The 27,979-nt window shown below is 40.8% G+C and overlaps 2 protein-coding genes and 1 long non-coding RNA gene across 3 annotated transcripts; all 3 read right to left on the bottom strand.

The window, feature by feature from the left end:
* Positions 1-6,415: 6,415 nt before the first annotated feature.
* On the bottom strand, positions 6,416-8,522 carry LOC143134448 (sterile alpha motif domain-containing protein 9-like). The gene is given in 1 exon segment (XM_076294858.1): positions 6,416-8,522. A coding segment is annotated over 1 exon segment (1,581 nt). The 5' UTR covers positions 8,284-8,522; the 3' UTR covers positions 6,416-6,702.
* A 1,613-nt stretch (positions 8,523-10,135) lies between these two features.
* LOC143134470 (uncharacterized) lies at positions 10,136-20,956 on the bottom strand. Its single transcript, XR_012988652.1, has 3 exons — positions 20,847-20,956; positions 10,644-10,776; positions 10,136-10,291 (listed from the first exon to the last, which is right to left on the bottom strand). It is a non-coding gene; the product is annotated as an uncharacterized LOC143134470 (long non-coding RNA).
* A 2,124-nt stretch (positions 20,957-23,080) lies between these two features.
* LOC143134457 (adipose-secreted signaling protein-like) lies at positions 23,081-27,631 on the bottom strand. The gene is made up of 5 exons (XM_076294872.1): positions 27,613-27,631; positions 26,961-27,097; positions 25,515-25,665; positions 24,358-24,483; positions 23,081-23,237 (listed from the first exon to the last, which is right to left on the bottom strand). Exons 1-5 carry the CDS (start codon positions 27,629-27,631, stop codon positions 23,131-23,133), a joined length of 540 nt encoding a protein of 179 aa, XP_076150987.1. The 3' UTR covers positions 23,081-23,130.
* Between the last annotated feature and the right edge of the window lie 348 nt (positions 27,632-27,979).

Below are 27,979 nucleotides of genomic sequence, written 5' to 3' on the forward strand. Positions count from 1 at the left end.
CACATACATACATACAGCGGGGGAAATAAGTATTGAACACGTCAACATTTATATGAGTAAGTAAGTATATTTCCAGTAAGGCTATTTGCATGAAATTTTCACCAGACATTAGTATTAACTCAGATAATCCACCCATATAAAAAAATCCAAACATTAAAGTCCATAGGTTATTGGAGTTATGTGTAATAAAGTGGAATGACAGGAAAAAAGTATTGAACACGCCTGCTGAAATTTCTTAAATACTTTGTGAAAAAGCCTTTATTCGTAATGACCGCTTCAAGGCATTTCCTGTATGACGAAACTAATCAGTCACAGTATTCTGGTGTGAGTTTGGCCCATTCTTTTAAACAGATAGTCCTTTAATATTGAAGATTTCAGGGGTTCCTCTTGTGAATCCTGATCTTTAGTTAACTTCCAAAACTGGACCTTGATTTCCTTTCTCTGAAACCAATTGAGTGTTTCCTTTGCTGAATGGTTTGGATCATTGTCCTGCTGGAAGGTCTAGCCATGTCTCATCGTCATCCTGGTGGATGTAAAGATTCTTCCAGAACAAAATGACTCCATTCATCATTCCTTCAACTGTATGAAGTCTGCTAGTACCATGAGATGAAAAACAGCCCTACACCATGATGCCACCGCCTCCAAACCTCACTGTTGGTAGGGTATTTTTAGGGTGATGCACAGAGCCATTTCTCCTCCAAATATGGTGTGTACTTGGCTCTTGGGCTACCCTTCTGACTATCCTTCTGACTTCCTGGTCAGAAATCTTGCAAGGAGATCCTGTGCATGGCCAGTTGATGATGCAGTGATGTTCCTTCCACTTGCAGATAATGGCTCCAATACTGCTTGCTGGATGATTCTGAAGTTTTGAAGTGCATCTGTAACCAGTTCCATTGATATGTTTTGCAACAATAAGGTTGCAAAGGTCTTGGGAGAGCTCTTTGCTTTTACCCATCATGAAATGTTTCTTGTTTGACACCTTGGTAACAAACAACCTTTTTATAGCCCACCAGTATGTACTAACCCAGCTTATATCAATTTGCACAGATAGGAGGGATACTTTCTCTAACTACTTATAGATTCCAGTTTGTTCCTTGCCATTCCTTGCCTTTGTCTACTGCTTTTTCTTAGCGTGTTCAATACTTTTTCCCTGTGCCATTCCACTTTTTTACTCATAACACTACTTTAAGACATTAATGTTTGGATTTTTATATATGTGTGGATGACCTAAGTTAATACTAATGTCCGATGAAAATTTCATGCGAATAGCCTCACTGGAAGTATACTTACTGAAAAAAATGTTGACGTGTTCAATACTTATTTTCCCCGCGTGTATATATATATATAAATATGTGTGTGTGTGTGCATATTCCAATGACCATGAAGTGTTAAGCAATATACATTTATTGTTTATGCAATCAAGAACATGTACAGCAGGGTATCCCAAACTATGTCTTTCATAATTTTAATTTCACTGAATCCGATGAAAGATTATTGTATTCTAATGATGGGTTCCTGAAATGATTCATACTTAAAGCAAATGTCATAGGCAAAGGTACATTTTCTCTTTCTTATTGCGGTTGGGGAACACCCCTTAAAATGGGAGTTTTGTCCCCGCCTCCTGGTGACACATCTTTACATCATATTTAACATCTAAAATAAGTCTTCAATCGATTGTCTTTTGCAGTATTTATATATGTGGTATTTATTGGATATGTACAAATAATTTGTGATTATAAACATATTTTGCATACTATTATTTATGTCAAAGTTGTGTCCCCGAATATGCACACAGCCCTGTTACCCAAACCATTTTTGCCTGGCAGACAGACACAGGAAATTACATCAAACCATTTTCAAAAACCATGTGTAGACCAAAGGTGAGTGCCCTTTTGAATTTTTATAAACTTTTCTGGGATAATAGAGTGGGTAGAACATAACCAGGCAACACTGTTATTTCTTTGGTATAATAGCAAGAAAAATAGGAGAGAGGCCGCACTATGCATACATACTCTTTTATTTGCACATACGCGTTTCGGCGTGTGCCTTCTTCAGTGTGCAGACGCCGGCACACGCCGAAACGCGTATGTGCAAATAAAAGAGTATGTATGCATAGTGCGGCCTCTCCTATTTTTCTTGTATGTATAACTATCCAGGCCAGCACTCTTAAAGTTTAGAAATAGACAAATTGAGTGAAGCCTGCTCCTATCCTCACTGACTTTGGTATAATAGCTAAATTTCACACCTAGCTAGAGGAGAAGAATGCTATATTAGCATTGATTTGCAGCCCTGTTATTTGCAACCCTGTTACTGTAATTAGTCAATAGGATTATTATCATAGTTAACAGGATATTTTTGGTTAATGATGTTGAGTGACATAAAAATGAATTTATTTATATAATTTAACATAATTTACATACTTTTTCAGACTCTTTTGTATTGGTAACAGGGTTGCGTACATTTATATACACAGCAAATAAAACGTACGAGGGGAAACTAGTACCTAGTACTTTTGATGCCAAATAATTTAGTAGTTTATTACCTATATTTCTTAAATATTCAAAAGAAAATGTTAAATAGAACATATTTTTAAAGAAGTGTATCTGCCTAAAATGTCCCCTAATCCTGGAATGTCCCAGATACATAAATACAAATAACGGCTCCCACACACAGTTGGAGACGCATCCCGTTCACTTTACATGGGCTTACGTCATCCGTTGGCGAACTGAATTGTGGGTCCGTTGCGTCGCGTTGCTCCCGTCGCTTGCGTTGAGAAGTTTTGCTGCACCGACGGACGGCACTAGCCAATCAAATTACGAACAAGCGAACAACAGACGGCACCAGCCAATCAAATTACGGTTATATCTTAAGTCATTTGCATAGCTACCATCAGGAACACCCACTGGTATGCGTTGAAACGCAACTGTGTGTGGAAGCTGTATAACACAGGGATGATGGACATATTTGTGGAACAGAAAATGCACAGGTACATGGACAAACAGAAGACAAAACTTGAGAGGTAGACAACGAGAAGGGAACACCTGGGGAAGTCAATTAACAGCAAAGCAAGTTTGAAGAGGTGGGTTTTGAGGGCCTGTTTGAAGGCGGGTAGGGTGTTTGATTGTTTGATGTGGTTGGGGAGGGCATTCCAGAGAAAGAATGCAGCAGCTGATAAGGCCCTCTCGCCCTAGGTCCGGAGCTTGGTCCTGGTGGTCTTAAGTGTGTTTGCATCAACGGACCTGGGGCAGATTAGTAGGTTGGAGAGGTATGGAAGGGCAAGATGGTTGAGAATTTTGTAGATGAGGATTTCTGATTTCTTGCAATTGAGTTGGAGAAAGTTTCTTGCATCCTGAGTTCTAGGAGAATGAGGATGGTGAGGATAGTGATTTTAAGGAGTGCAGTTTCGGTGCTGTATTTGGAGCTGAAGCTGAATTGTTATGGTTCAAAGATGTTATTGGAGTTCTGGTGGGTTTGAAGTTGGGTAGCCACAGCTCATTCCAGGGTTTTGGACAGAAAAGGGAGGGTTGAGATGGGCTGGTAGTTCTTGGGGATGTCTGGGTCAAGACAGGGTTTTTTCAGTATGGGGGGTGATTGAAGAAAGCTTGAGGGGGTGTGGGGGGGCAATGCCAGAGGCCAGAGAGGAGTTGATCATGTTGGTGAAGAGAGGTAGGCTGTGACAAGAAATGTGGGGATGGGGTCAAGGGCAGAGGTTGAGGGCTTCATGCTGGATATTATGGAGGATACATCAGCTTCAGTGATTGGAGTGAATGAAGAGAGTGACTGGGTTGCAGGAGGAGGGCAGGGGGGTGGAGGTCCAAGGGTGAAAGAGGGGGAGCAGTGGGCCAGTTGATTATGGATGTTGTCAGTCGTGGTTTTGAAGGAGAGGAAGGAATCACACTTGGAGGTGGCGAAGGAGTTGGAGATTGTGTCAATGGGTTTCAGGGGTTTGTTGATGGTGGAGAAGAGGGTCTTGGGGTTGTTGGAATCAGATTTGATAATGGAGAAGTAGTGGCAGAAGCAGGCAGAGTTGAGGGCATCTTTGTATTGCTGTCTGTGGAGTTAGGAGGTTTTATTTGGAGTGTTTGAAGGAAACGGGTTTGGATTTAAAGGGGAGGTGATGGTGTTGAGGCAGGATGAGAGTCCATTGTTGTAGGTTCCGAGCAGATGCTATTACTGCACAGTGACCCCCCAAGCCCATCTTATGGGTCATTCAACAGGTCCTTCCATGGTAAACAGTGTTGCGCGGTCTGCCCGAAATTAAGCGGTCGCCCGCGGATGACCGCGGTCACCCGCGGTTATGAGTCATAAACAAAATATTTTAATGATATTCGGGTCATTTGCGGGCGGGTCAGTTAAAAATAATGAAATATATATTTCCTACAAATAGGCCTACTTAAAATATCACGAGAAGGCTAGCATCAATACAGTAAAACATCAATACAGTAAAGTCAACAGTAAAGAAGCTGAAGACGCAAGTTAAAATAATAAAGACACCCCTTCAGGAAAAGCGATATAGGCTATGGGAAATATTGGGAAAAGTTCTTAAAGAAGATGACAGTAGTACAAGTTATGGTCTATGTAGGCCTACTTCTTGCGAAGCCATTTAAAAGTATGACAGCCAAAACGGGCAGCCTGCAGGAATAAATGTTATGGCACAGACTACACAGCCATATCTACCGGTATGTATAGGTTCGCGCATGCATAAAAGTTACCTTAGTTCATTGTGTTTGTGACTTTAAACAGTGGATGCGCTTTAGTAAAGCTTTGTGCTTCATTCAGCATTATAAACCAGTTCTTACGCTAACGTTTTGACCAGCAATGTATCTCTCTTGCCTACCTTGCCTCACCATTTCTGTTTTCGAAAGAAAGATGTATGTCCTTCAAATCTTTCCTAGTGTTCTAATCCTTGGTGGTTGCGTGCGTGCTTGCGCTCTTATTCTCATTCTCTCTCCTGCGCAAACATTATGTCCTGCATGCCTACTGCGTGTAGTTCTACTGCATAAAGTTTCGCAAATAAATTAGTTTGTTTTACAGAAATGGCCTACTGTCACACGGCATGCAGGCTATAACCAAAAGCACACATTTTGTAAATAAGCGGGTCGGATCGCGGGTCGGGTATAATTTTGTCCTAATTAATATTCGCGGTCCGAGTTGCGGTCGGGTTGATTAAAATATCGGGCGACCGCGGGCCGCTTGTGACCAAACCCGCGCAACACTGATGGTAAACCCAAGGTAAAAGGACACTTCTTCCATGCTGTGTTCACTACATAGACCTCCAAGGTCAGATTTTCAGTTTTCCCTTTTATTCGCAACAACAAATGTTCAACTCCAGGCTCTTTCCATATGGCTCCACTTTGCCATAGTTGGTGGGGCTTTTTCTGTTTGTCACTGTCAATCGCTTGGTCAATCTTTGCTTTGTGGACAATTCTTTTAAGACCCTTGGACTTTCCCAAGTAGAAGTGAGCAATGCAACTCTTAGCTGGGAACATGTAATGGAAGCGGCAATGGAAGGACCTCTTTGTGGAAGTGACATAGGTACGGACGGACACAGTGAACAATAATGTTTGCCAGGATGTAATTGACCCTGTTGATGAAGACTTTCTTGATGAGTTCTCAAAGATGAACTGCCATTTGTTTAAAAAATGCTCCATCTGCGATCCATTTTTTTCATTCAACCACTGGAGCAGCCCAGCAAATGTGTCAGCACGCTTTCCCTCAAGATAACATCTGTTTTCTTTGACAGTTTGCTGTAAACTGATATTCGGTTGTTTGGATCTGTCAGTTTCTCTCTCTTCCCCAGATTTGCAGAAAATTTTTACATATTTATTAAAAAGTTCAGACACTCTTTTTTTGTTTCGCTCTTCAGCTGAAGGGATTGTTTCAATCGATCTGGGTTTCAAATATGTGAAGTAGTTCTCAAAGAATAGAAAGATCTCCTTCATCCTTGGCTTCAGTGAATTCAGGAATTTCTCATGCCTGGACAACACAGCTAGAAATGTATCATTAACTGGGCAGCTGGTTTCATAGAGGACACTGATGGGTAAGTTTCCCTTCAGAAACTGGACTATTCTATGCCACTGGTGACCATCATATTTGCTGGCAAAGGAAATGTCCTCAAAAACATTAAAGATTATCATGATCAAATCCATTTCACCAACATATCCAGATGTATTGTACATGTCTTGACGTCTTCTATATTTTTGCTCAAAACAATCCATGGGTTCATTTCTCTTTGCAAGTTCTTGTGAATCTTTGAAAGATTGTGTGGCCTTCAATGCTAACTCCAAATACAAGTCCAGGCAGTCTGGGCTGATATCTCTATTGCATTCAATTTCATGCTTTAAACGACACTTGTACACTTGACCAAGAGTGTCTGCAATGTAGGAATTGTTGTTCTTCTGTTGGGCATCCAAGGCCCACTGCAGTGCTGATGAAAAATTATTTTCTTTGAGGTAGAAATGTCTTGCCAGAGCTTGAGGCACAGTTGCATTTCTGTCAAATCTCTTTATGGCTTGTTTTAATACTAACTTTCCCTCAGCCAGTGGCATTTTTTCCACCAAATGAGAAAACAATGTGTCTTTATCATCTCCAAGTGCTTTCCTTTGCCGAGTGATTAGCATACTTAGGATGTTTTTCACCAGTATGTCTTTACCCATGCCCGATTTATAAAGAAGGTCACAGTGCAAAAGGTTTATTGCAATTTCACTCAATTTTAGATGGTGCTTTCCAGTGAGAACCTGAAGACTGTTTGGCGATCATCTGGTGTAGAAATCGAACTGCTTGGTATGTACCAAATTCCTCAACATTGAAGCAAATTAATAATGTAAAGTAAGGATCCATTTTGTCCCTCAATGTTTCTTGTCCCCAAAGAGCATTTCTAATCCCAACAAATTCTTCACACAGTGACAGTGACATGAAAGAGCCATCGACATACGAGTTCAGTAGTGCCAGGAATGAAATGAGTTGACCTGTATGTGTGGAGACATCAAGGTCTTCGACTTTGTTGCATACTAGATCCTTTATGTACTTTTCACTGAAGTTGTTGGTCATGATCATAAAAGCATAAAATGTATCTGGTTTCTCATGGTGGACTTCTAGTTCTTTCAACTTCACTTGGAAAAAGTCTTGTTCCTTGGTTGAGAGCTTATTAGTAATGAACATGCTGTCAATTCTAGTATTTCGGAAACTTGCGGCAGGGAACTAGGATCTTTGGCAATTTAGTATGATTGCCAGTAAGTTGCCCTGCTTTGTCTCACGGGCTGCATAAAGAATGCATCTTTGGAAGTCCTCACCATCTTCCCAGTTGTCTACCAAAAGTAGCACAGGAGTGTAGCTTGACTGCTGGTCTTTCCCATAGGTCAGCAAATGTATGACTTGAGCTGCGATCTCCATGTTCTGTGCAGTATTGTTTTTAACAACTGCACATCTGAATTTCCTTCTCAAGTTCCATAGCACATGCATAGCCAAAGTAGTCCCACCACAACCTGGATCATGGAACAAGTTGATGATGATGCATGGGGAAGTGTGCCCCCCTGTAGGTGTCATCAGATTGTATAGATCTTCATATTTATCCCGTTTGATGAAGGGCAAGCAGCCTGGCCTTTTAGATAGGTAAAAATTCCACCAGGTCACTTGTCCTCCTCTATAGAAGTTCTCCTCAATATTTTTCTTGAAATCCCCGAAAGTCTCCATGGACTCAATCTCTGTGTTTTCACACTCATTCTCACTCAGGATGTCAAGGAAGGTAATCAATTCCTCATCTCTCTTTGTCAGGACCGAGCTAAAACCAGTAGATGGTAAATATCGCTGTGATGACTGAGTTTGGGGCTCTCTTACTTTTTTTATGGTGCAGTTTACCTCATACAGGCTCAATTCATAAATACATTTACTACTTATGTCAATCTGGCACCGTGTCCCCACAACTTCTTTCCACTGGCTGAACACTGTGGAATCTTTGCAAATACAAAGCATATTATCTTCCCCTCCAAGTTTTCGGTAAATTGTACAGAATGTTTCAAGGAGAGGGTTGGAGACATCAGTAATCCCAGAGTGAAGTAAAAACACAACAATGAGCCTGTTTCTTGGAAGAATGTCAGGATTGAAAATGAAATTAATCATGTCACTCACTTCCCCTGCTCGTTTCTTCAGCCAGTTGCTTGTGTCGAAGGGTAAATTGTCCTTATTTTCCTCTTTTGCTCGACCATTACAGAAGACCCAGCTTGTCTGTTTATATAGATTTAACTTTCCAACAGTTGCCGAAACACTGTCTGAGTTATTGTACATTCGAGGCAAGTGAATGTTAGTAATGCGATCCTTTCGAAAAAAACTGCATGCTCCTGTGACTTCTGATTCAGGGTCAAAATCGAGTACAGCAAACAACTTTAGTTCTTTCAAAAAACTCAAGTGTTCAAGTTCACTTTCAGGGCATTTGTTTGTAACAACCAAAAATTGTAAGGAAAGCTCAAGTGTGTCCAAGAGTGATAAGCTGTTGTAGCTTTTGTCCTTGATGACTCTGAGACAGTTCTTGACATCTTTGTTCCATGGACTTGCGAGTTGATGCCCAGGTCAGCACACCCGCAGACACATCCATGAGCTTCTCCTACAAGCATCTTGGATTCTTCTCAGAAAGTAAATCAATGCTGTTTGCCCCCTGTCGGACATATAGGCACTTATTTTTGTATTTCTTCTTTTCAAACTCTTTAAGGACAGAAATGTAGAACAATTTCTATTGGGTTTCTGAAAAAGTAGGTACAATGTCAACCTCAATAACCCACTTTTTTGAATATGAACCATCTAAACACTGGACTGGGAAGAATTTTGGGGGCCTGATGCATGCTCGTGCAGCACTTTGGTTCTCTTCAAAATACTCCTTCAGTCGCAAGTCAAATTCATCTGCGTATTTCTCATGTGAAGCCAAATTTATGCCAACCACCTGACCATGTGTGTAGTGTGGTGCATCTCCTACTCCAAAATGGATGGTTCCATTTGTCCGAACATTTATGCATCTCTCTCTCACTGGCATTCTCTGTGTTAGCCATGAATTTGTACTCATGGATGGGCTCAATCAGATTACTTGGTCCCGTCTCTGGAGGAAGCAGTTCATTTTGTGTGTACATGAAGGATGGACTGTTCTGGTCAAAGGGGCATGGTTGGCACATACGTTTTTCAACTGGCAGATGATTAGAGGGGGCACAGACAGAGGCACTTTTAGCCTCCAGTTGACCAGTGGGATTTCTGTTTGGACTGTAAGGCAACCATATCTCTATTTTCAACTATTGAGGGGGCTTCTTTACCTACACACATTTTTGCTGGTTCTTTGGTATCACAACATTTATCTAAGCCATCTAGGGTTTTCTTAACCTTCTTTACATTTTTGACAATTAAGACTGCAGGTCCATGCCGAATGCCTAAATCAATTAAGTCTTGTTTTTCAAAGTAGGCAAGACTGGCTCCTGAAACATCTTCATCATAGTATTTGTCTGCATACTCCTGTGGCACCTTCAGATTTGTCAGTAACCACCGACGAACATCCTCTCTGGTCCAGTCCTCTATCCTGTGTGGCAGGTCTGGTGACTTGGGACCTGGACCTGGGGCTGGCACTGGTGGTGGTGTACCCTATTGATTGGGGAGAGGTCGTGGGGCACAAGGAAGTCAAATGTGTTCATTTCAACTGCCAACAAAATCACCACTTAAAACAGCATTCATCAATGTGTATGTGTTTTATGTACCGTTGAGTTGCAAATACATATTTTCATTTTAGAAAATATGTATTTAGAAATACTGCAATAATAATAATGTGTTCTTGACGCAGATTACTGTGTCAATGTATCGGAAAAGGTCATTACACCAATACAACAAGTCTGCACAATTTGGAGACTCACTCTCCTGAATCAAAGAATATCTAGAATACTGTTGAAAAAATACATCATGCCGACAACCCTACCCTCTTCATTGATGATTCCCTGCTTAGATCCTGTGATACATGACCATGGGTTCTACAAGACAGAGGGAAAGCACCAATAAATAAACTTCAAAAACATACGAAAAGATAAGCATTAAAAGCATATAATTTAGGGTGAATGGTGAAACTGTATATGACTGCACTCTAGATTTACCTTAACTCTGAGGAATCTGGAGGAGCAAGGATTGTTGTCACTCATCAGAGGTTTAACTGTTTTGTCATCCTCTTTGCCAGAATTTCCAAGATCTGTGACTTTCTCAGAGCTTTTCTTCTTCCTTGTAAGTTGTGCTAAGCCTTCCTTGGCATCTGTAAATTATTGTTCATTCTAGCCTGAGGAGGAAGATTTTGTAACCATACACACATTTTAAGAATTTGCCCCACCCTTATTTCAGTAAGCAAAGTGAGGTGTGCCATGGAATTTTGAGCAACCCAATGCATTTTTATACAGGCTCATGAAATAATCTATAGGGGTATTTATAGATGCATAAATGAGACAGCTTCTTAATTTAAAAAGCTTCTTACACCAGTGTTATAGCTGCATACTGTTGATTTGGCTGTGCTATATACAGAATATTCATTTTTACATCTTTATTTGCAGTGAATACTCTCTGGGAACTAGATTCATGAGGTAGGTTATTTTTTACATTTCAATGTTTCAAATCTTCACAGGCTAATATCTCACCTTGACACAGATGCCAGCAATTTTATAATCCTCAGTTATGAAGACGGCCGTAATGAGTGTGTGAGTCTACTCCTATTTATTCTCCAGAGTAGCTTACAGATGCCTTCCTTTACTCTGGTCGTCCTAATGTTTGCTGAAATGTGAAGCATCATTCATCATCCACAAAGCTATTAAACATTAAATCAAACCGTCCAGAGGAAAACAGTTGCTGAGGGGCACCAAAGGCCTACACAAAGAGAGTGTATGGTCCTGGGAAACTATGGAGTGGGATAGCTGTCAAAATATTCGTGTCCATAGATTTGATACACGTGCGTATTTGTCTGTAGTTGTGCATAAAATAATTATTTGTGAATTCTCGAATGAGTCCAGTCGTGCATAAAATATATTGTGTGTATTTTATCCATCAGAATACGGATGGGAAAAAAATATGAATTCAAAATTACAAGTACGAAATCAAACTTTACAGTTAGGCTTTCTTTGGTACGAGTACGACTTCGCACAAGTGACTCAACTGTCAAAATACGTCATCGCCGCATTCACAGGCATTACTTGTTGAGAAAAGAAACATAGATCGAGATCAAGACTGCGCATGCGCTGAGACGAATCCGGCGGGGGCAGTGCCATTACTGCGGGTTAGGCACGTCGGCGCTAACGTTTGTGATAGCTACCTGTGGAGTTGAACAAATCGTCTTTTGCCCCCTTTGTTTATTGTCTTACGATGTCGGGAAGAACCTGTTGTGTGTTCGGCTGTTACAACAGCAGTGGGAAAATACAGATATGGAACAAAAATATATAAGTTCCCCCGCCGTTATTACACAGCCTGCCCCTGTGTAACACCATACATAAGCACTACACAGATTCCCAGGGCGAGCCGAAGACCAAGCTGTTTGTCAGAAGTGGATTGTGAACATCAACCGAAAGGATTTTGTACCGAACAAACATATCGCGGTAAGTTTTGTTTAACAGTATCAATCTTAAATCTTGCCAGTTGCCACCATGACTAGCATGCTGTTGTCTAGTCTTGCATGGCGATACTTTAACGCTATCTATTGGTGTGTTAAGACATCCAAATATTTGACGTAGAAGCAAAACTGTAAAGTAAGTGTGTGCTAGGAACTTCGGTATAGTCGCCAGAATAATTATCTCCATCAACTAAATGGCACTATTGAAAAATGATTCGCTTTAACTACTAACGTTAGGGCAGCCATGGTGGCCATCAAATCAACATGATTGGCATTACAAACAGAAAACGTATGATGGAGTTCGGGGGCAGGCGACATTATGCTAGTTGCAAGATTGCTTTCCTTCTTTGGTAACGTTAACCATGAAAACATCAGTCATTTGGAAAGATCTTATTGCGTTTTCCTCCGATTCAGTATTCATGGGTTTCATCAGGTCCCTTTCCACAGGTGTATTAATCAAGCACCATTCAGTCTGCATTGATAATCAAGGTGCCTGATTTTACACACCTGTGGAAAGGGACCTGATGAAACCCATGAATTGTAATAAACAGTTTTTGGGTAGCACTCACATTTAAAACTCACTTGGATATTTGATGTAGATGTTGTGCAAAATGTTCATGATTGTTTTTGGGTTAAATTTGTTGCTGTGCTGAGTTATAGTCTACATGTAAGTCAATGTCCTTTTCTATTTGTATTTTATCAGGGGTCAATGTCATCTCCCAAATCTCAATGGCACCTCCCAAAAGAAGATGGCATCCAGTGTCCAGATATTGCAGACCACAACTACAGTTTTAAGTCAACAAAAGACTGTGACACAAACTGATCAGTGTAGGCCTATGATTTGGATGACAAAGACTCAAAATTTACACAGGCTTGGGCATGGACAGTTTTTGGCAATTTTTGTACGCCATTATGGCTTTTCACTCACAACTAAGGACCATCAAGTTAGCTGTCCCTGAACAACTGTTGCTTGTTCTAATGAGGCTCCGTCCATACTTCCACACAGGGATTTGTTGATAAATCTATACTTACCTTTTGAATTACTACTGTTTAGTGTGTCTCTTTACCCATATTTCCACACAGGGATTTATTCATTAATCTATTCTTACCTTTTGAATAACTACTGTTTAGTGTCTTTTTTGCACATACTTCCACACAGGGATTTATTGATTAATCTATGCCTACCTTTTGAACCACTACTTTTTAGTGTACCTTTTTGGCCCTTATATCCACACAGAGAATTATATTTATATTTGAATCATTAGTTTAAATTTGAGCCATTACTGTTGAAATCCTGTCTAAATATTTTCCACAGACTGACCTGGTCCAGTCTATTTGACCTCGGCCTAGTAGCATATTTGAACCTTTTTGTACATATGGCCGATACAAACTTTTCTTATCCGTCGTCCCTCGTTGGTGGAACGCACTACCTGTTCCTACTAGAGCAGGGACATCCCTCGACATCTTCAAAAATGTCTGAAAACCCAGGTCTTCAGAGATCATCTCCTCTCATAGCACTACTACAGACAATTGCACTCATTAATGCACTTATTGTGGTTTTTTTTTATTGTTAGAATTGCTCTTAAAAGCTTTAAATGTTGCAAGTCGCTTTGGCTAAAAAGCGTCAGCCAAATGTAATGTAATGTAATTGTAGTAATAATAATATAACAACAATTGGTATGTGTGATACATGTATTGTATACATTAAATGAAGTGTCAAGTTCAAATAAACTGTAATTAATACATCAACAATGTTCTTTATTCCATTGTGCACAAGTTCCAAGCACATGTGTCCTCTTGTGAGGGCTGAAGACATCTTTTGGGAGGTGCTCTTCCAGATGACATTGACCCCTGATAAAATACAAATATAGAGAAAAGGACATTGACTTACATGTAGACTATAACTAAGCACAACAACACATTTAACCCAAAAACAAACATCTACATTAAATATCCAAGTGAGTTTTAAATGTGAGTGCTACCCAAAAACGGTTTATTACAATACTGAATCGGAGGAAAACGCACTAAGATCTTTCCAAATGACTGATGTTTTCATGGTTAGCCTAACGTTACCAAAGAAGGAAAGCAATCTTGCAACTAGCACAGTGTCGCCTGCCCCCGAACTCCATACGTTTTCTGTTTGTAATGCCAAATCATGTTGATTTGATGGCCACCATGGCTGCCCTAACGTTAGTAGTTAAAGCGAATCATTTTTCAATAGTGCCATTTAGTTGATGGAGATAATTATTCTGGCGACTACCGAAGTTCCTAGCACACACTTACTTTACAGTTTTGCTTCTACGTCAAATATTTGGTGCCATGTCTTAACACACCAATAGATAGCGTTAAAGGATCGCCATGCAAGACTAGACAACAGCATGCTATCATTGTGGCAACTGGCAAGATTTAAGATTAATACTGTTAAACAAAACTTACCGCGATATGTTTGTTCGGAACAAAATCCTTTCGGTTGATGTTCACAATCCACTTCTGACAAACAGCTTGGTCTTCGGCTCGCCCTGGGAATCTGTGTAGTGCTTATGTATGGTGTTACACAGGGGCAGGCTGTGTAATAACGGCGGGGGAACTTATATATTTTTGTTCCATATCTGTATTTTCCCACTGCTGTTGTAACAGCCGAACACACAACAGGTTCTTCCCGACATCGTAAGACAATAAACAAAGGGGGGAAAAGACGATTTGTTCAACTCCACAGGTAGCTATCAGCTATCACAAACGTTAGCGCCGACGTGCCTAACCCGCAGTAATGGCACTGCCCCCGCCGGATTCGTCTCAGCGCATGCGCAGTCTTGATCTCGATCTATGTTTCTTTTCTCAACAAGTAATGCCTGTGAATGCGGCGATGACGTATTTTGACAGTTGAGTCACTTGTGCGAAGTCGTACTCGTACCAAAGAAAGCCTAACTAAGTTTGATTTCGTACTTGTAATTTTGAATTCATATTTTTTTCCCATCCGTATTCTGATGGATAAAATACACACAATATATTTTATGCACGACTGGACTCATTCGAGAATTCACAAATAATTATTTTATGCACAACTACAGACAAATACGCACGTGTATCAAATCTATGGACACGAATATTTTGACAGCTATCCCACTCCATAGGAAACAAAAACATTTTGGTTTTGATTCATGTGACCGTCTCCTGTATTGTTATATGGAAATGAGGTGATTGTGTTAATCTATGAAGGTATATTGGGTGCAAAAGTGGCGAGCATGTGTAATGTGAATGTGTAACAGTAAAGTTGAAGTTGTACATATTTTTTTATATCTTGTTAACACAAAATAGGGGCTACGGGTTCACAAATCCTTTTTACAGGTACACAAATCCTATCCTGTGAGTCACAAATTTCAAGAGTCAGGCACTCGACACTTTTGCTCCAAACGTTGCAGCGCAGTTGGTGCGAAACACATTTGCACATCCGTGTTTCATAATCTGAGAACATGCACAACATTCGTGCATTTGTAAACCCAAATGTGAACTAATGCATCCGAAGTTGTGCATCTGTGAAATAATTTCTCATTAATAAAATTCTACAGATCGCTTTGATTTTCTTGCACGACTACAAGTCAATTGATACAAGTGCTCGAATCTGCTTCTACGAGTGACGAGTGAGACTTTTGCTCCTGGCTAGGTGATATAATAGGAGCGTATGTGTGCACGTCGAGCAGTCGATCGAGAAAACAAGGCGGCCGGATCTGGATCCTGGATCGCGCTCAGATTACCATTGCCTGCTCATAAAGTAAGTAACCTCAGCATGTTTCCTTATCAATGAAGGACACACGATTTATAGTTTTTCTTTGCACAAAGCGAGGAAAAAATATTTGTTGCGGTGTGTTCGAAAATTGAACGATTGTGTCAGATTATGTGTCCTAACGATTTTGGACGGGCAGTGTTATATTTTTGTACTTCTAAACTAGTTACAGAGAATGTCTAATAAGGGGAGAACTGCCACTCTCGGAAAACTTCCGGTTTCTGAACTGGTTGCAGTTCCTTCTGGTTCCACATGAGGGCGCTCGTCCACGAGTGCAGAATGCATGGAGGTCTATGGAGCTGTACCCCTCAAAATTCACTTTTCTCGGGATATAATTTTTTTTCAAGTAATTTGAATATTGTATTCGAAAGGGGAGGCAAAGAAAATACACTTGGTGGAGTATTATATTTTTTAAAGTCACTTAATTGTTCTAAAAAGCCTTTCAAACGTGTCAATGACGTCATTCATTAGCACAATGCTAGCGTGTTATGGGCAACAACGACCCAAACTGTAAGAAATCAAAAGGACATAAGTACTCGTTCATTCAACTTTTGACCTATAACCCATGTTGAAGTTATACAAACTACAGTCAAATCTGAGATTTGTCAACGACAATCAGGTGAAAGAGACAAATTTAGCCGTCTAGCTCCATTGACTCCCATTCATTCTGCACTCATGGCGATCGCCCCCAGTGGAAATATGGTGGAACTGCAACCAAAATTCGGTACAATCAGAGCCCGTCTACGGAGAGCCTTGCCACTCCGTATTAAGTCCCATTGTACCGAATTTTGGTTGCAGTTCCACCAGAGTTCCACTGGGGGCGATCGCCATGAGTGCAGAATGAATGGGAGTCAATGGAGCTAGAGGGCTAAATTTGCCTATTTCACCTGATTGTCGTTGACAAATCTCAGATTTGATTGTAGTTTGTATAACTTCAACATGGGTTATAGGTCAAAAGTTGAATGAACGAGTACTTATGTCCTTTTGATTTCTTACAGGTTGGGTCGTTGTTGCCCATAACACGCTAGCATTGTGCTAATGAATGACGTCATTGACACGTTTGAAAGGCTTTTTAGAACAATTAAGTGACTTTAAAAAATATAATACTCAACCAAGTGCATTTTCTTTGCCTCCCCTTTCGAAAACAATATTCAAATTACTTGGAAAAAAATTATATCCCGAGAAAAGTGGATTTTGAGGGGTACAGCTCCATAGACCTCCATGCATTCTGCACTCGTGGACGAGCGCCCTCATGTGGAACCACAGAAGGAACTGCAACCAGTTCAGAACAGTTTAGAAACCGGAAGTTTTCCGAGAGTGGCAGTTCTCCCCTTATTAGACATTCTCTGGTACAATGGGACTTAATACGGAGTGGCAAGGCTCTCCGTAGACGGGCTCTGCCCAGCTAACACACAACTAAACAGCCACGTTGCCTATAAGTTGCCAGTTGGTCACGGCCAACTAACATTCTGGCAACCTTCCTGCAACGTGGCCACAACGTTGCCACTATGAAGTGGCCATTTGGTGACTTGAGCAACGTGGCCCTAACGTGGCCCTATGGTAATTTGGTAACGTTGCCATTTGGTGGTGTAAATAACGTGGCCGCAACGTGGCGCTTTGGTCATTTGGTAACGTTGCCATTTGGTGACTTGAGCAACGTGGCCATAACGTGGCCCTATGGTCATTTGGCAACGTTGCCATTTAGTGGTCTAAATAACGTGGCCGCAACGTGGCGCTATGGTCATTTGGTAACGTTGCCATTTGGTGACTTGAGCAACGTGGCCATAACGTGGCCCTATGGTCATTTGACAACGTTGCCATTTAGTGGTCTAAATAACGTGGCCACAACATGGTGCTATGGTCATTTGGTAACGTTGCCATTTGGTGACTTGAGCAACGTGGCCATAACGTGGCCCTATGGTCATTTAGCAATGTTGCCGTTTCCCAACACCAATTGTTAGCTGAGGTTATATCAAATGCAATAATAATCAGAGATATTATTATTTTTTTTTTAAACTTTAGTCAAACTATCTTCCAGCCAGAAAAATAGACCACTGGTTTGTACTGTTTATTTACTACCTGATGACTCATCCCCACAAAAATAATGCTAAACTGAGATTAATGTTGACCATCCAGAACTACAATTTTCTAATTTCCACAAACTCTGACCCAGTTGAAAAATAGCAATCAAATATATTCAGATACTGAATTGATGAATCGTTTATTTTAAATGCATGTAAGGAACACATTAATAAATCACACTGACAATTCTTTCTATCAACATTTGAAGTAAAATTAATGTGTTTCATGAATTCAAGTGATGTGTACAAACAAACCACGTTGCAAGTTAGGCATTGGTCAACCAGGAGAGAGCATAAAGACCTTGGAGAGGCTGAGGTGGAGAGTAGCTAAACCACTGACTGCTAATCAGAATCCAATCCAAACTATGCTTTATAGTCCAAATTTAAGTTATAAGAAAATAACAGCAGTGCACATGACCCACAGGATAAGACTGATAACTAACAATCAACCTGAGTTTAATTTTAGTATTCAGTTACCAAGGCTGAAAAGAGGTTAAGCAATTTGAAATTGTGTGAGTAGGAGTGTTGGGTAATGATATAATCACAGGTGTTTTGTTTGGCTGTAACCTCGAGGTTCTGAGGCCGAGTGGCGAAGGTAACAACCCTGCGATCACAAATGCTGTGTTGATTCAATACATTAATTCTGCCGCCGACTAATTAACCTTAAAACACCAGATTATTCTATTGACCTGGGATATTCCCACTTTTGGGAATAGCTGTCTCCTGTCCAATAAGAAAACAAATAATTCCATAGAACCCAAATGTTGTATGAAATCATAGCATGAGAAAATAATTCTACATTACAACACCAGCTTAATTATAATTCAATTATTATTGTATTCACCAAATTATTCGATCAGCAAGTAGGCTAAGTGGTGCCAATCCAACATCAGTTCATATGTCAATTAAAGTGTTGCAAGTTTTCTATCAAGCTGAAGTTGTCCTTAAGCCGTAGAGATGCTGGTTCTGCTGTCGCAACTGAGTCAGGGTTATCAATGTTGCCTCCGGTTGTCTCCAAAATGGTGGATCGATCCCTCTTCAGTTCGGTCCCTGGAAAAGAAAAAAAAGGTAAGAATGTCTTAATACTTTCTGTTCACACACTCACAGTTTAATAAAATATCAAGCGAAATGAAAAAGTGTGCAAAGACAGCTATACAAGAACAATTGTGTCTAGCTAGCTGAGTTTGACTGCTCCAAAGTCCTTTTAGGCAAGTCCCTCCACTCGGCAGTCATATTGCAACGCTTTTTGGGTACTCATCGGGCATCCTATTCGGCAGAAATACGCGTGCACAAGGCTTCACGACACCAGTGTGCTCCAGTGGCGAGTTCACAACACATGATTGGCACGATGTCTGCACAACACAGCACATAATTGGCTCAATGTAGTCACATCACACCACATGATTGGCTCAATGTATACACATGTCGACATTTTGGCGAGGAAGGGGTGGGATATTTGTCGTTAGTTAGCCTACAAACTAACCCCATGCATTTCTATGGAGGATTTTTTGAGTGCTGTCTCCTCATTTCAAAGTCTCTGACTGATCTTTTTTTTATGCCTGTAACTCTACTCTACACCAGATGTGAGGAGTACCACCATGATACCTGTGCATTTGCAATGAGTAGACCAAACATTGTTAATTCGAGCCTCGCCTTTTAGATGTAACATTAGGTTAAGAGTCAATTGTCTATGCACCTAAATCTTATTTTGCTTTGACATTTTTATGTGCATGGAGAGGGGTGAAGGTGTAACCCACCTAAGCATTGGTTACTAAACCCAAAATTAGTTGCCAATGTTAAATAAATAGGTACATAAATTGAATAAATAACAAAATAATTAAAAATCCAGAAGGACATACGATTTTCTAGTCAACGGGAAATGCTTTTATTTTGACAAGCGTGTTGCTTGGATACCAGAATTCGTTTATTTTAACGTTACGTTCAATGGACTCGATAACGTTACACTTGAATGAATAGACTTAGAATCAAAACCTTTTACTCCTTGACACCTTTCTATCGTGAATCATTTTTAATACATCTTAAGTCGTTTTAGTATTTCTACTTTGTCCTTAATCTTCCCTCATTGTTTTCACGTCTTTATCCACTTCTTTTGAACGCCGGTGAGTAATTTATCTGCTAGCAAAGATTGTTAAGGCTAGCGAGTGATTAGCATCGCGTAGCAACAATTGCATTAGAATGGGGCTAGCATGTAGCATGCTAGGATAACTTTGAGCTAATTGAATGATATAAAAAACCAATCGGAGATTTACGTTTACTGTACTGCTTTGTTACTGTACTTTACTGTACTGTAATGTTAGTGTTTTAATATTAATATGATATGTGAATGTTATTGAATATGACAAGTGTAATTAGTAGATGGTGTGCTATGATTTTATATGAGATATATGCAGTAGCAGCTAACGGACTCCCCAGAGAAGACGTTCGTTTGGCATGTTCTAAGACACGAGCTAGTAGCTGCTAGCCTGTGTGTGTGAGATGAAAGTGGAACCCTTTCTCTCATGGTTGGTGACAGAAAACTTTGGCTATGTTGTGCCTCTCTTAATTGAAATGTTGTTTTCTGTAGCCCACACTACTAAATTTGGAGGCAGCAACCTGAAGGGGAAGGAGAAGCTGCCACTGCTCGGAACCCGGAGTATGCAGCACAATAAAACGTAAGTAAAACTTGGGGACAGTCTGCACAAATTCAAAAAAAAGTGCAGCTCTTACCTGAAAGCTAAAGGTTTTCTTCTTTGCTTGCAGGCCCGGCAGCAGCAGTAGGAGGAGGGGAGGAGGAGGAGGAGTAGCAGCAGCAGCAGCAGCAGCACATCAAGTCATCGGCAGGAACTCTCAAATTAAATTAATTTAAATAAATGGTGTAATCAAATGTGAAATGTCGCTCTGTTCTTCTTAAACCAAGTGAGTGGGCAAATGAGGACTGCATCTGCAGATCCGCCCAGAGCTGTTTTTTTTTTTAACATCCTTACAACATTCTGGCGACCTCCAACATGGGTTTCAATGTTGCTATAAAGTTGCGGTTACGTTGCCATTAAGTTGCAGGAAGGTTGCCTGCATGTCGCCGATATGTCGCGGTAATGTTGTCAAATAACGTGGCGGCAACATCAAGGCGTCTTTCACTTTTCCGGTTGCCGCCACGTTGGAAATTAACGTGGCGGCAACGTAAACATTGGTTGGAAAATCACGTGATGGCCACGTTAGTGTGTTTGCTGGGTCTGCTAGTTATTTATCTAGCGATAGCTAGCTAGCTTGATCTGGCACTGGAGGATTTAGCAAGCAGGTAAGCTAAGCTAAACATAGCTGTCATGATAATGTAAACCAACAAACAAGATAACTTTCTTCATATTATTATCATGTTACTTACCTGAGCAGGCAATGGTAGTCTGAGCGCGATCCTGGATCCAGATCCGGCAGCCTTGTTTTCTCGATCGATTCGCTCGACGTGCACACATACAAATCTTTTTGCTCCTATTATATCACCAGAGCCCGTCTACGGAGAGCCTTGCCACTCCGTATTAAGTCCCATTGTACCGAATTTTGGTTGCAGTTCCACCAGAGTTCCACTGGGGGCGATCGCCATGAGTGCAGAATGAATGGGAGTCAATGGAGCTAAACGGCTAAATTTGCCTCTTTCACCTGATTGTCGTTGACAAATCTCAGATTTGATTGTAGTTTGTATAACTTCAAAATGGGTTATAGGTCAAAAGTTGAATGAACGAGTACTTATGTCCTTTTGATTTCTTACAGGTTGGGTCGTTGTTGCCCATAACACGCTAGCATTGTGCTAATGAATGACGTCATTGACACGTTTGAAAGGCTTTTTAGAACAATTAAGTGACGTTAAAAAATATAATACTCAACCAAGTGTATTTTCTTTGCCTCCCCTTTCGAAAACAATATTCAAATTACTTGGAAAAAAATTATATCCCGAGAAAAGTGGATTTTGAGGGGTACAGCTCCATAGACCTCCATGCATTCTGCACTCGTGGACGAGCGCCCTCATGTGGAACCACAGAAGGAACTGCAACCAGTTCAGAACAGTTTAGAAACCGGAAGTTTTCCGAGAGTGGCAGTTCTCCCCTTATTAGACATTCTCTGATATCACCTAGCCAGGAGCAAAAGTCACTCGTCACTCGTAGAAGCAGATTCGAGCACTTGTATTAATTGACTTGTAGTCGTGCAAGAAAATCAAAGCGATCTGTAGAATTTTATTAATGAGAAATTATTTCACAGATGCACAACTTCGGATGCATTAGTTCACATTTGGGTTTACAAATGCACGAATGTTGTGCATGTTCTCAGATTATGAAACACGGATGTGCAAATGTGTTTCGCACCAACTGCACTGCAACGTTTGGAGCAAAAGTGTCGAGTGCATGACTTGAAATTTGTGACTCGCAGGATAGGATTTGTGTACCTGTAAAAAGGATTTGTGAACCCGTAGCCCCTATTTTGTGTTAACAAGATATAAAAAAATATGTACAACTACAACTTTACTGTTACACATTCACGACTTTAATGTGCACATGCAAAATCTGCAGTTAAATGTGCTCGCCACTTTTGCACCCAATATACCTTCATATTAATCATGGGCAGTGGAACTGGTCGGGCCGGTCTCGCCCGAAGCTTCAGGCTAAAGACCTTTTATGTTTTTTTTTTGTATTTTTTAATAGCATCGGTTGCCACATTTTTTGGGTTGATGGGCTCGACCAATAAGATAAATCACAAGTAGGCCTAGGCTGGATTTGTAAGATCTTCTAGTATCATCTGGTACCTGAACCCCCCCCCACACACACACACGCACAAGCATCTCTGAGCAATTATTGTGGTCTGATTTTATTCGGTCTTTCATGGTAAATAACACAACTGATTTTATCTAAACAAACCGTAAAGACAATATCTCAAATGAGGATTATTCATGTGGAAATGCAGTGGTCCAAATGCAGGGAATCAAATACTATTCTGTGTATTGAGTAATATAGATAAGGGTTGTTTTTGAATAAAGTGTTTTTGATTCATATAATCTGGGAAGCATTGCAAAGCATTGTGTTCTATTGGCATAGTGCTCACTGCTCAATGGACAGATGTGAGAGGGTCAGCACTGGCAAAGAAACTGGAGAAGTATATAATTATAAGTATTATAAGTATATATATACTCTTTTGATCCTGTGAGGGAAATTTGGTCTCTGCATTTATCCCAATCCGTGAATTAGTGAAACACACTCATCACTCATACACTTAGAGACGAAGCACACACTAATCCCGGCACAGTGAGCTCCCTGCAACAACAGCGGCCCTCGGGGGAGCAGTGAGGGGTTAGGTGCCTTGCTCAAGGGCACTTCAGCCGCTTCCTACTGGTCGGGATTCGAACCGGCAACCCTCCGGTTCCAAGTCCGAAGCGCTAACCAGTAGGCCACGGCTGCCCACAAGGGAGGACAGAAGGGAGGACAGCAAGCATTCATAGCAGCTCTTGACATTACTGCAAACTTGTAGATAGATAGATATATACTTTATTGATCTCCTAGGGGAAATTCAAGAATTGTGGCTATTGTGCAATGAAATGATTGTGCTATTAAGCCCTGTTCTGTTGATTTGTACTGTATATTTGAGTTGTAGTCCAGATTAAAGTGTGTGTGGATGAGACTCTTCTATTGCTGATAACTGGGCTTCTTCCGGTCAGTCTGTTTGGAGTTGGTCTCCTCTGGTCCTATGCATCGAACCCCCTCCATCAGCTGTGGCGTTCCATGGTGACGATCTAAGGCAGAACAAGAATGACATCATTCCACAACACTTACATGTACTCAGAGGATGACTACTCCTACAGTCACCAGGGGGCGATGTCGGATCGCTTTCCTGGCTAGACTGGTGCTTTCCCTCTCTCTCTGGATGACTTGGGTGGTGCAGGGAAGAAGCTGCCCTGCTTATCTGGACGTCTTCCAAATCAGATGATTAAAGTAAAGGCCTCGTGGCATACCACTAAAGGCAGAACTCTCCTAATTCCCAAAAGCCCTAAATTCTGCTGCAGTTTTATAAGAGGAGTATCACTTTGCATGTGTGTGAGAGCGAAAGACTGAGAAAGAAAGAGAGAAAGACTCTCTCTCTCTCTCTCTCTCTCTCTCTCTCTCTCTCTCTCTCTCTCTCTCTCTCTCTCTGTGTGTGCGTGTGTGCTTGTGTGTGTAACAGGTTAGACCTTATACTTACTGTATGTATGAATCACATAATTGCACAATAGATCTAGGTTATCTAGTTACAGTTTAAATCTAAAACTGTCTCCCCCCTTCCTCTTTCCTGTCTAATATCTTTATGGAGAGAGGTAGGTTGACTGATTGCAGCAATTTATAAGCAATCTTATAAATATTTATATTAAATATAGTCATCCATAAGATTGCTTAACTTTATATTGTTTGTATTCAGTTTATGTATATTATTTGTGAGTTATTTTTGTGAATTTACTTTTTAAATGCATTGTTTACATGTATATGTCCGTCTAGCCACATGCCAAAAATAGCCCTACAGTGATGTACAGTAGTTTAGCTAGGTAGCTGGGATAGCACATTAGTACCTGTAATATAGTTGGTATGTGTGAACTTTTTCAGGAGCTATTGGCGAACTCACCCTGTACTGTATGCTTTGCTGTGTGTGTGTGCAGAATAAAACTTCAGCAGTATCCCGTGCTCGTTTTAGGTCATCTTTATTAATAATCAACACAACGCATTCTACCCAGTTACATGTGCTTGTGTGAGTCTCTCTCTCATCTCTATCTCTCTATCTTTATCTGTGAGTGTGTAAGAGAGACAGGCACACATGGAGAAAGAGAGAGTGAAATATGTGTGTGTATGTGTCACTATGTAAGTGGCCGAATGCAAGTGACTCACCCATGACTCTGGCCTGAAGTTTGACCCTCACGCTACCATCCCTTCTGCTGCGGTTGACCAGCATCAACTCCTCCTGCAGCACCCCCTCCTGCTGGGTGCTGTACTCACAAACAACTTTCATTCCACCTGTATCACACACAGAGACACACACACACACACACACACACACACACACAGTCACACAAAGACTGGCACAGAATGTCTTATTCATTGATTATTTATCACATGAATCTATATTAAACAGCATATTGTCATACTGCAGTAAATCAAAGTGTAGTGGAAGGTCAGTAAAATATCTGGAAACATAGGATAAGTGTCAGTGGTTGGGTTAACTTCTGACATCACAATTCGCAGTTCTACCACTGGGATAACTGGTGACTGCATAAACAGAAGAGTACAAAACAATAACAAAAATACACTGGCAAAGTCTCTGCGTCTGTAGTAGTCTACTCTAGGGATAGATCAATAAATTCTCCACGTCTGTAGTAGTCTACTCTAGGGATAGATCAATAAATTCTCCACGTCTGTAGTAGTCTACTCTAGGGATAGATCAATAAATTCTCCACGTCTGTAGTAGCCTACTCTAGGGGTAGATCAATAAAGTGCTGAAATAGAAAACTTCGAGTCTGGAGAATCAATTGGGTCTCCTCACAGGAATGATTCTTAAAGACATGTGTGGTAGCTCTGAGGAAGGACAAGCTCACACACTATGAAAATGTACACAGCAAGCAAATGTCTGTGTATATGTAGCATCTACAGTGTTTAAGTTACACATATCCGTCTTAGACATTATGAAGAATTGCAAAGAGACATGGGAAAAAGACAATACTAAACTATGAGTTATACTGACATAAAGATGGGGGCCAACCAAGGAAGATATCCAAATTCAGCAGGACTTAAACACATTCACTGATTCTCCAAACAGAATCAGAAAAGCTATAATTTTAATATTAAGTCAATAATGTCTTACTATAATAATCTTAACATTAATTCAATAATGTTGCACTATAATAATTTTAACATTAAGGCAATAATGTCGCACTAGCAACCTTTGGTGTGGAGAAAAAATGCCAGCTGACGCATTTCAGCCTGTGCCCATCTAACTGAGGGCATATGCTGGGCCATAGATGGCGGAGCTGGTGCCAGCTGGCCCGTACCTTCTTGGCGAGGGGTGATGCGGGTGGCGCGTAGGCGTGGCTTGGCTGTGGTCCTGAGGGCAGGGGACAGCGTGGCATCTTTGCCCATTGATGGGACTTGTGGGAGATTGAAGATGATCTCATAGCGGTGATGGCTTCTCAGGAATCCTACCTGGACATAAAGGACAGAGAATGACGGAGACTGAGTCCGAGTAACTCGATCATGTAGATTAAGATTAAGATTTAGATTAAGTGTTAGTTAGTATAATTTGTATTTTAGTATTTTAGTATATTTAGTATATTCTTTATCTTCTACTGTCCTTAATGCTTAGTTGTGTTCTTATATACTTTTAATTACTTTTTCTGCTGTTAGTGAATGTGTGTGTGTGTTGTCTGTATGCTACTGAGACCTTGAATTTCCCCTGGGGATCAATAAAGTATCTATCTATCTATCTATCTATCTATCTATCTATCTATCTATCTATCTATGTAGTGGAGAGATTGAGTAACTCGTTCATGTAGTGGAGAGATTGAGTCCGAGTACTCGTTCATGTAGTGGAGAGATTGAGTAACTCGTTCATGTAGTGGAGAGACTGAGTCCGAGTAACTTGTTATTTAGTGGAAAGATTGTATAACCTCAACATTTCTTTCTTGCTCTCAGCAGAGGGTGGGGGGGGGGCATGAGAAGCAGTAGTCTTGAGTGCATTTCATAGAGTGTGCACAATATCGTAGAAATCATTCATCTTGTGCTAACACACCTGCAAATTATGTTAAATCAAGCATATTTCATACAAAGAGTGTGACTTTCAGAAGTTTTGAACTTTGAACTAAACAATGCTATTGATCATTGCCTATTCCTTTTCTAATAACTCTTGTGGATCGGTATGGTCTGCCTACAAAAAAAGCTGCCATCTTTGCCATGAGATCTGGTATCTTGAATTTTTTCCTATGGAAAAAATAACATAGGGATTTTGAATGATCACAACTGTTACACTCTCTCAGGGATGAAGAACTCTGAAATACAGGCGTTTTGCCCTACATACTTTTGTCATCTGCCTTCGAGTGATGGAGAACTTTGATTTTTGCTACTCCAGAGCTAACTTGCAGTGCAACTTGCAATAGGTAGCTTCGATTAACACCTGGATCTCCTTATATGGGCAAAGATGGCAGCTTTAGGTACCTTTGGCGAACTTCAGCACAGAACAACCAACAAGGTTGATGCTAGAATGGATCAGCCGGACGGACAGGGGGCGGTCGTTCCGAACGTTCGATGCTGATGCCGATTGTTGCCATAGAGGAATGCTAAATTATTTTGTATACTTCCTCATAGCTTACATGTCTGAGGCTACGAACTACGCAGCTAAAAATAGCTCTTTAAAACAAGCCCATTGATTGGTGGTGTAGTGTGCGTGCTGTGGTGATCCTCACTCACTATAAATCCCAGAGGCCCCCCGCACACACACTCACCTTCACCAGGTAAGTCCCGTCAGATTCTGGTATAGCACTGATGACCCGGTCAGGCCGGGTCTCATCCGAACACTGAGGTGCCGTGCTGGCATACTCCTCATCAGGGAAATGCACCCCACCACCCTTTGAAGTGGAACCTTGACAGGAGAAAGAATCTGTGTCTAAGCAGACAAGGCCAGAGATACTCAGAGTATGTATGCAACAGCAGGGCTGATATATAGTCCACCATTCAATTTAAAAAAAAAAATGCATTAGACACGTGTACCTTTAACCTAATCACTCAATGTTATTATTACTGTGAACATTGATTAATGGGCTGAGTTTACGTTATGTTCCAACTGATATGAGGTTAAGACACATCAGACAGTGGAGAGAGAGAGAGAGAGAGCGTGTGTGTGTGTGCTGAAAGTGACACACTGACAGAACAACTGTCAAAGATATTTTTTTTTCTGCCATTGCTTGTAGCTTCAATCGGGAATATTTCTAAGCTGTTACTCAATAAAATGGGTTTTGGTAAAATGCAACAGTGGCTTGGATTATGGATTTAAAACTGATGTAATCCATTAAATCAAGATAGCACTATGACAAACAAAACACAAAAACGACACATAAATTATACAGGTAACACAAACTATACCAGCAGTGCACACACCTTTCCTTTCTGTTGCCATGTCAGCACTGGGGAGGGAATAATCAGCCATGTCAGTGTGATTTCATTTCTGATCGCCTGAACCCCTGCCTGAAGTAACCTGAAAAGGAAATCGTTGATAGACAGGACAGAGTAAAGTATGCCCTCGCCCAGCAACAGACCAACCACATTTCAACCTTCATCAGGCACTATTTTGTACCACACTGCCATAAAACGGACTGAGAGCACCATATGATAATTAGTGGATGAGCAAGTTGCAAAGGTAGCCTACTCTCAAATAGGCCCAGTTGGTTTCCCTTCTCTTTAGGCTATGTGCATGTAAGTATATGGATAAAACATTAGGCTAAATGATATCCACATAGTGGGGGCT

Source organism: Alosa pseudoharengus, unplaced genomic scaffold (assembly GCF_046254945.1).
Source record: "Alosa pseudoharengus isolate Yale_2024_CS ecotype anadromous, Long Island Sound unplaced genomic scaffold, YU_APseudo_1.1 YU_APseudo_1.1_scf_2, whole genome shotgun sequence".
Lineage (NCBI taxonomy): Eukaryota > Metazoa > Chordata > Actinopteri > Clupeiformes > Clupeidae > Alosa > Alosa pseudoharengus.

Excerpts from the sequence above, each read along its gene's own strand:
- LOC143134457 (XM_076294872.1), bottom strand. Across the intron at positions 24,484-25,514 it reads CATCACCCCTCGCCAAGAAG|GTGGAATGAAAGTTGTTTGT; the intron begins GTACGGGCCAGC and ends TGTGTGATACAG. Across the intron at positions 23,238-24,357 it reads ACTTCAGGCCAGAGTCATGG|ATCGTCACCATGGAACGCCA; the intron begins GTGAGTCACTTG and ends GTTCTGCCTTAG.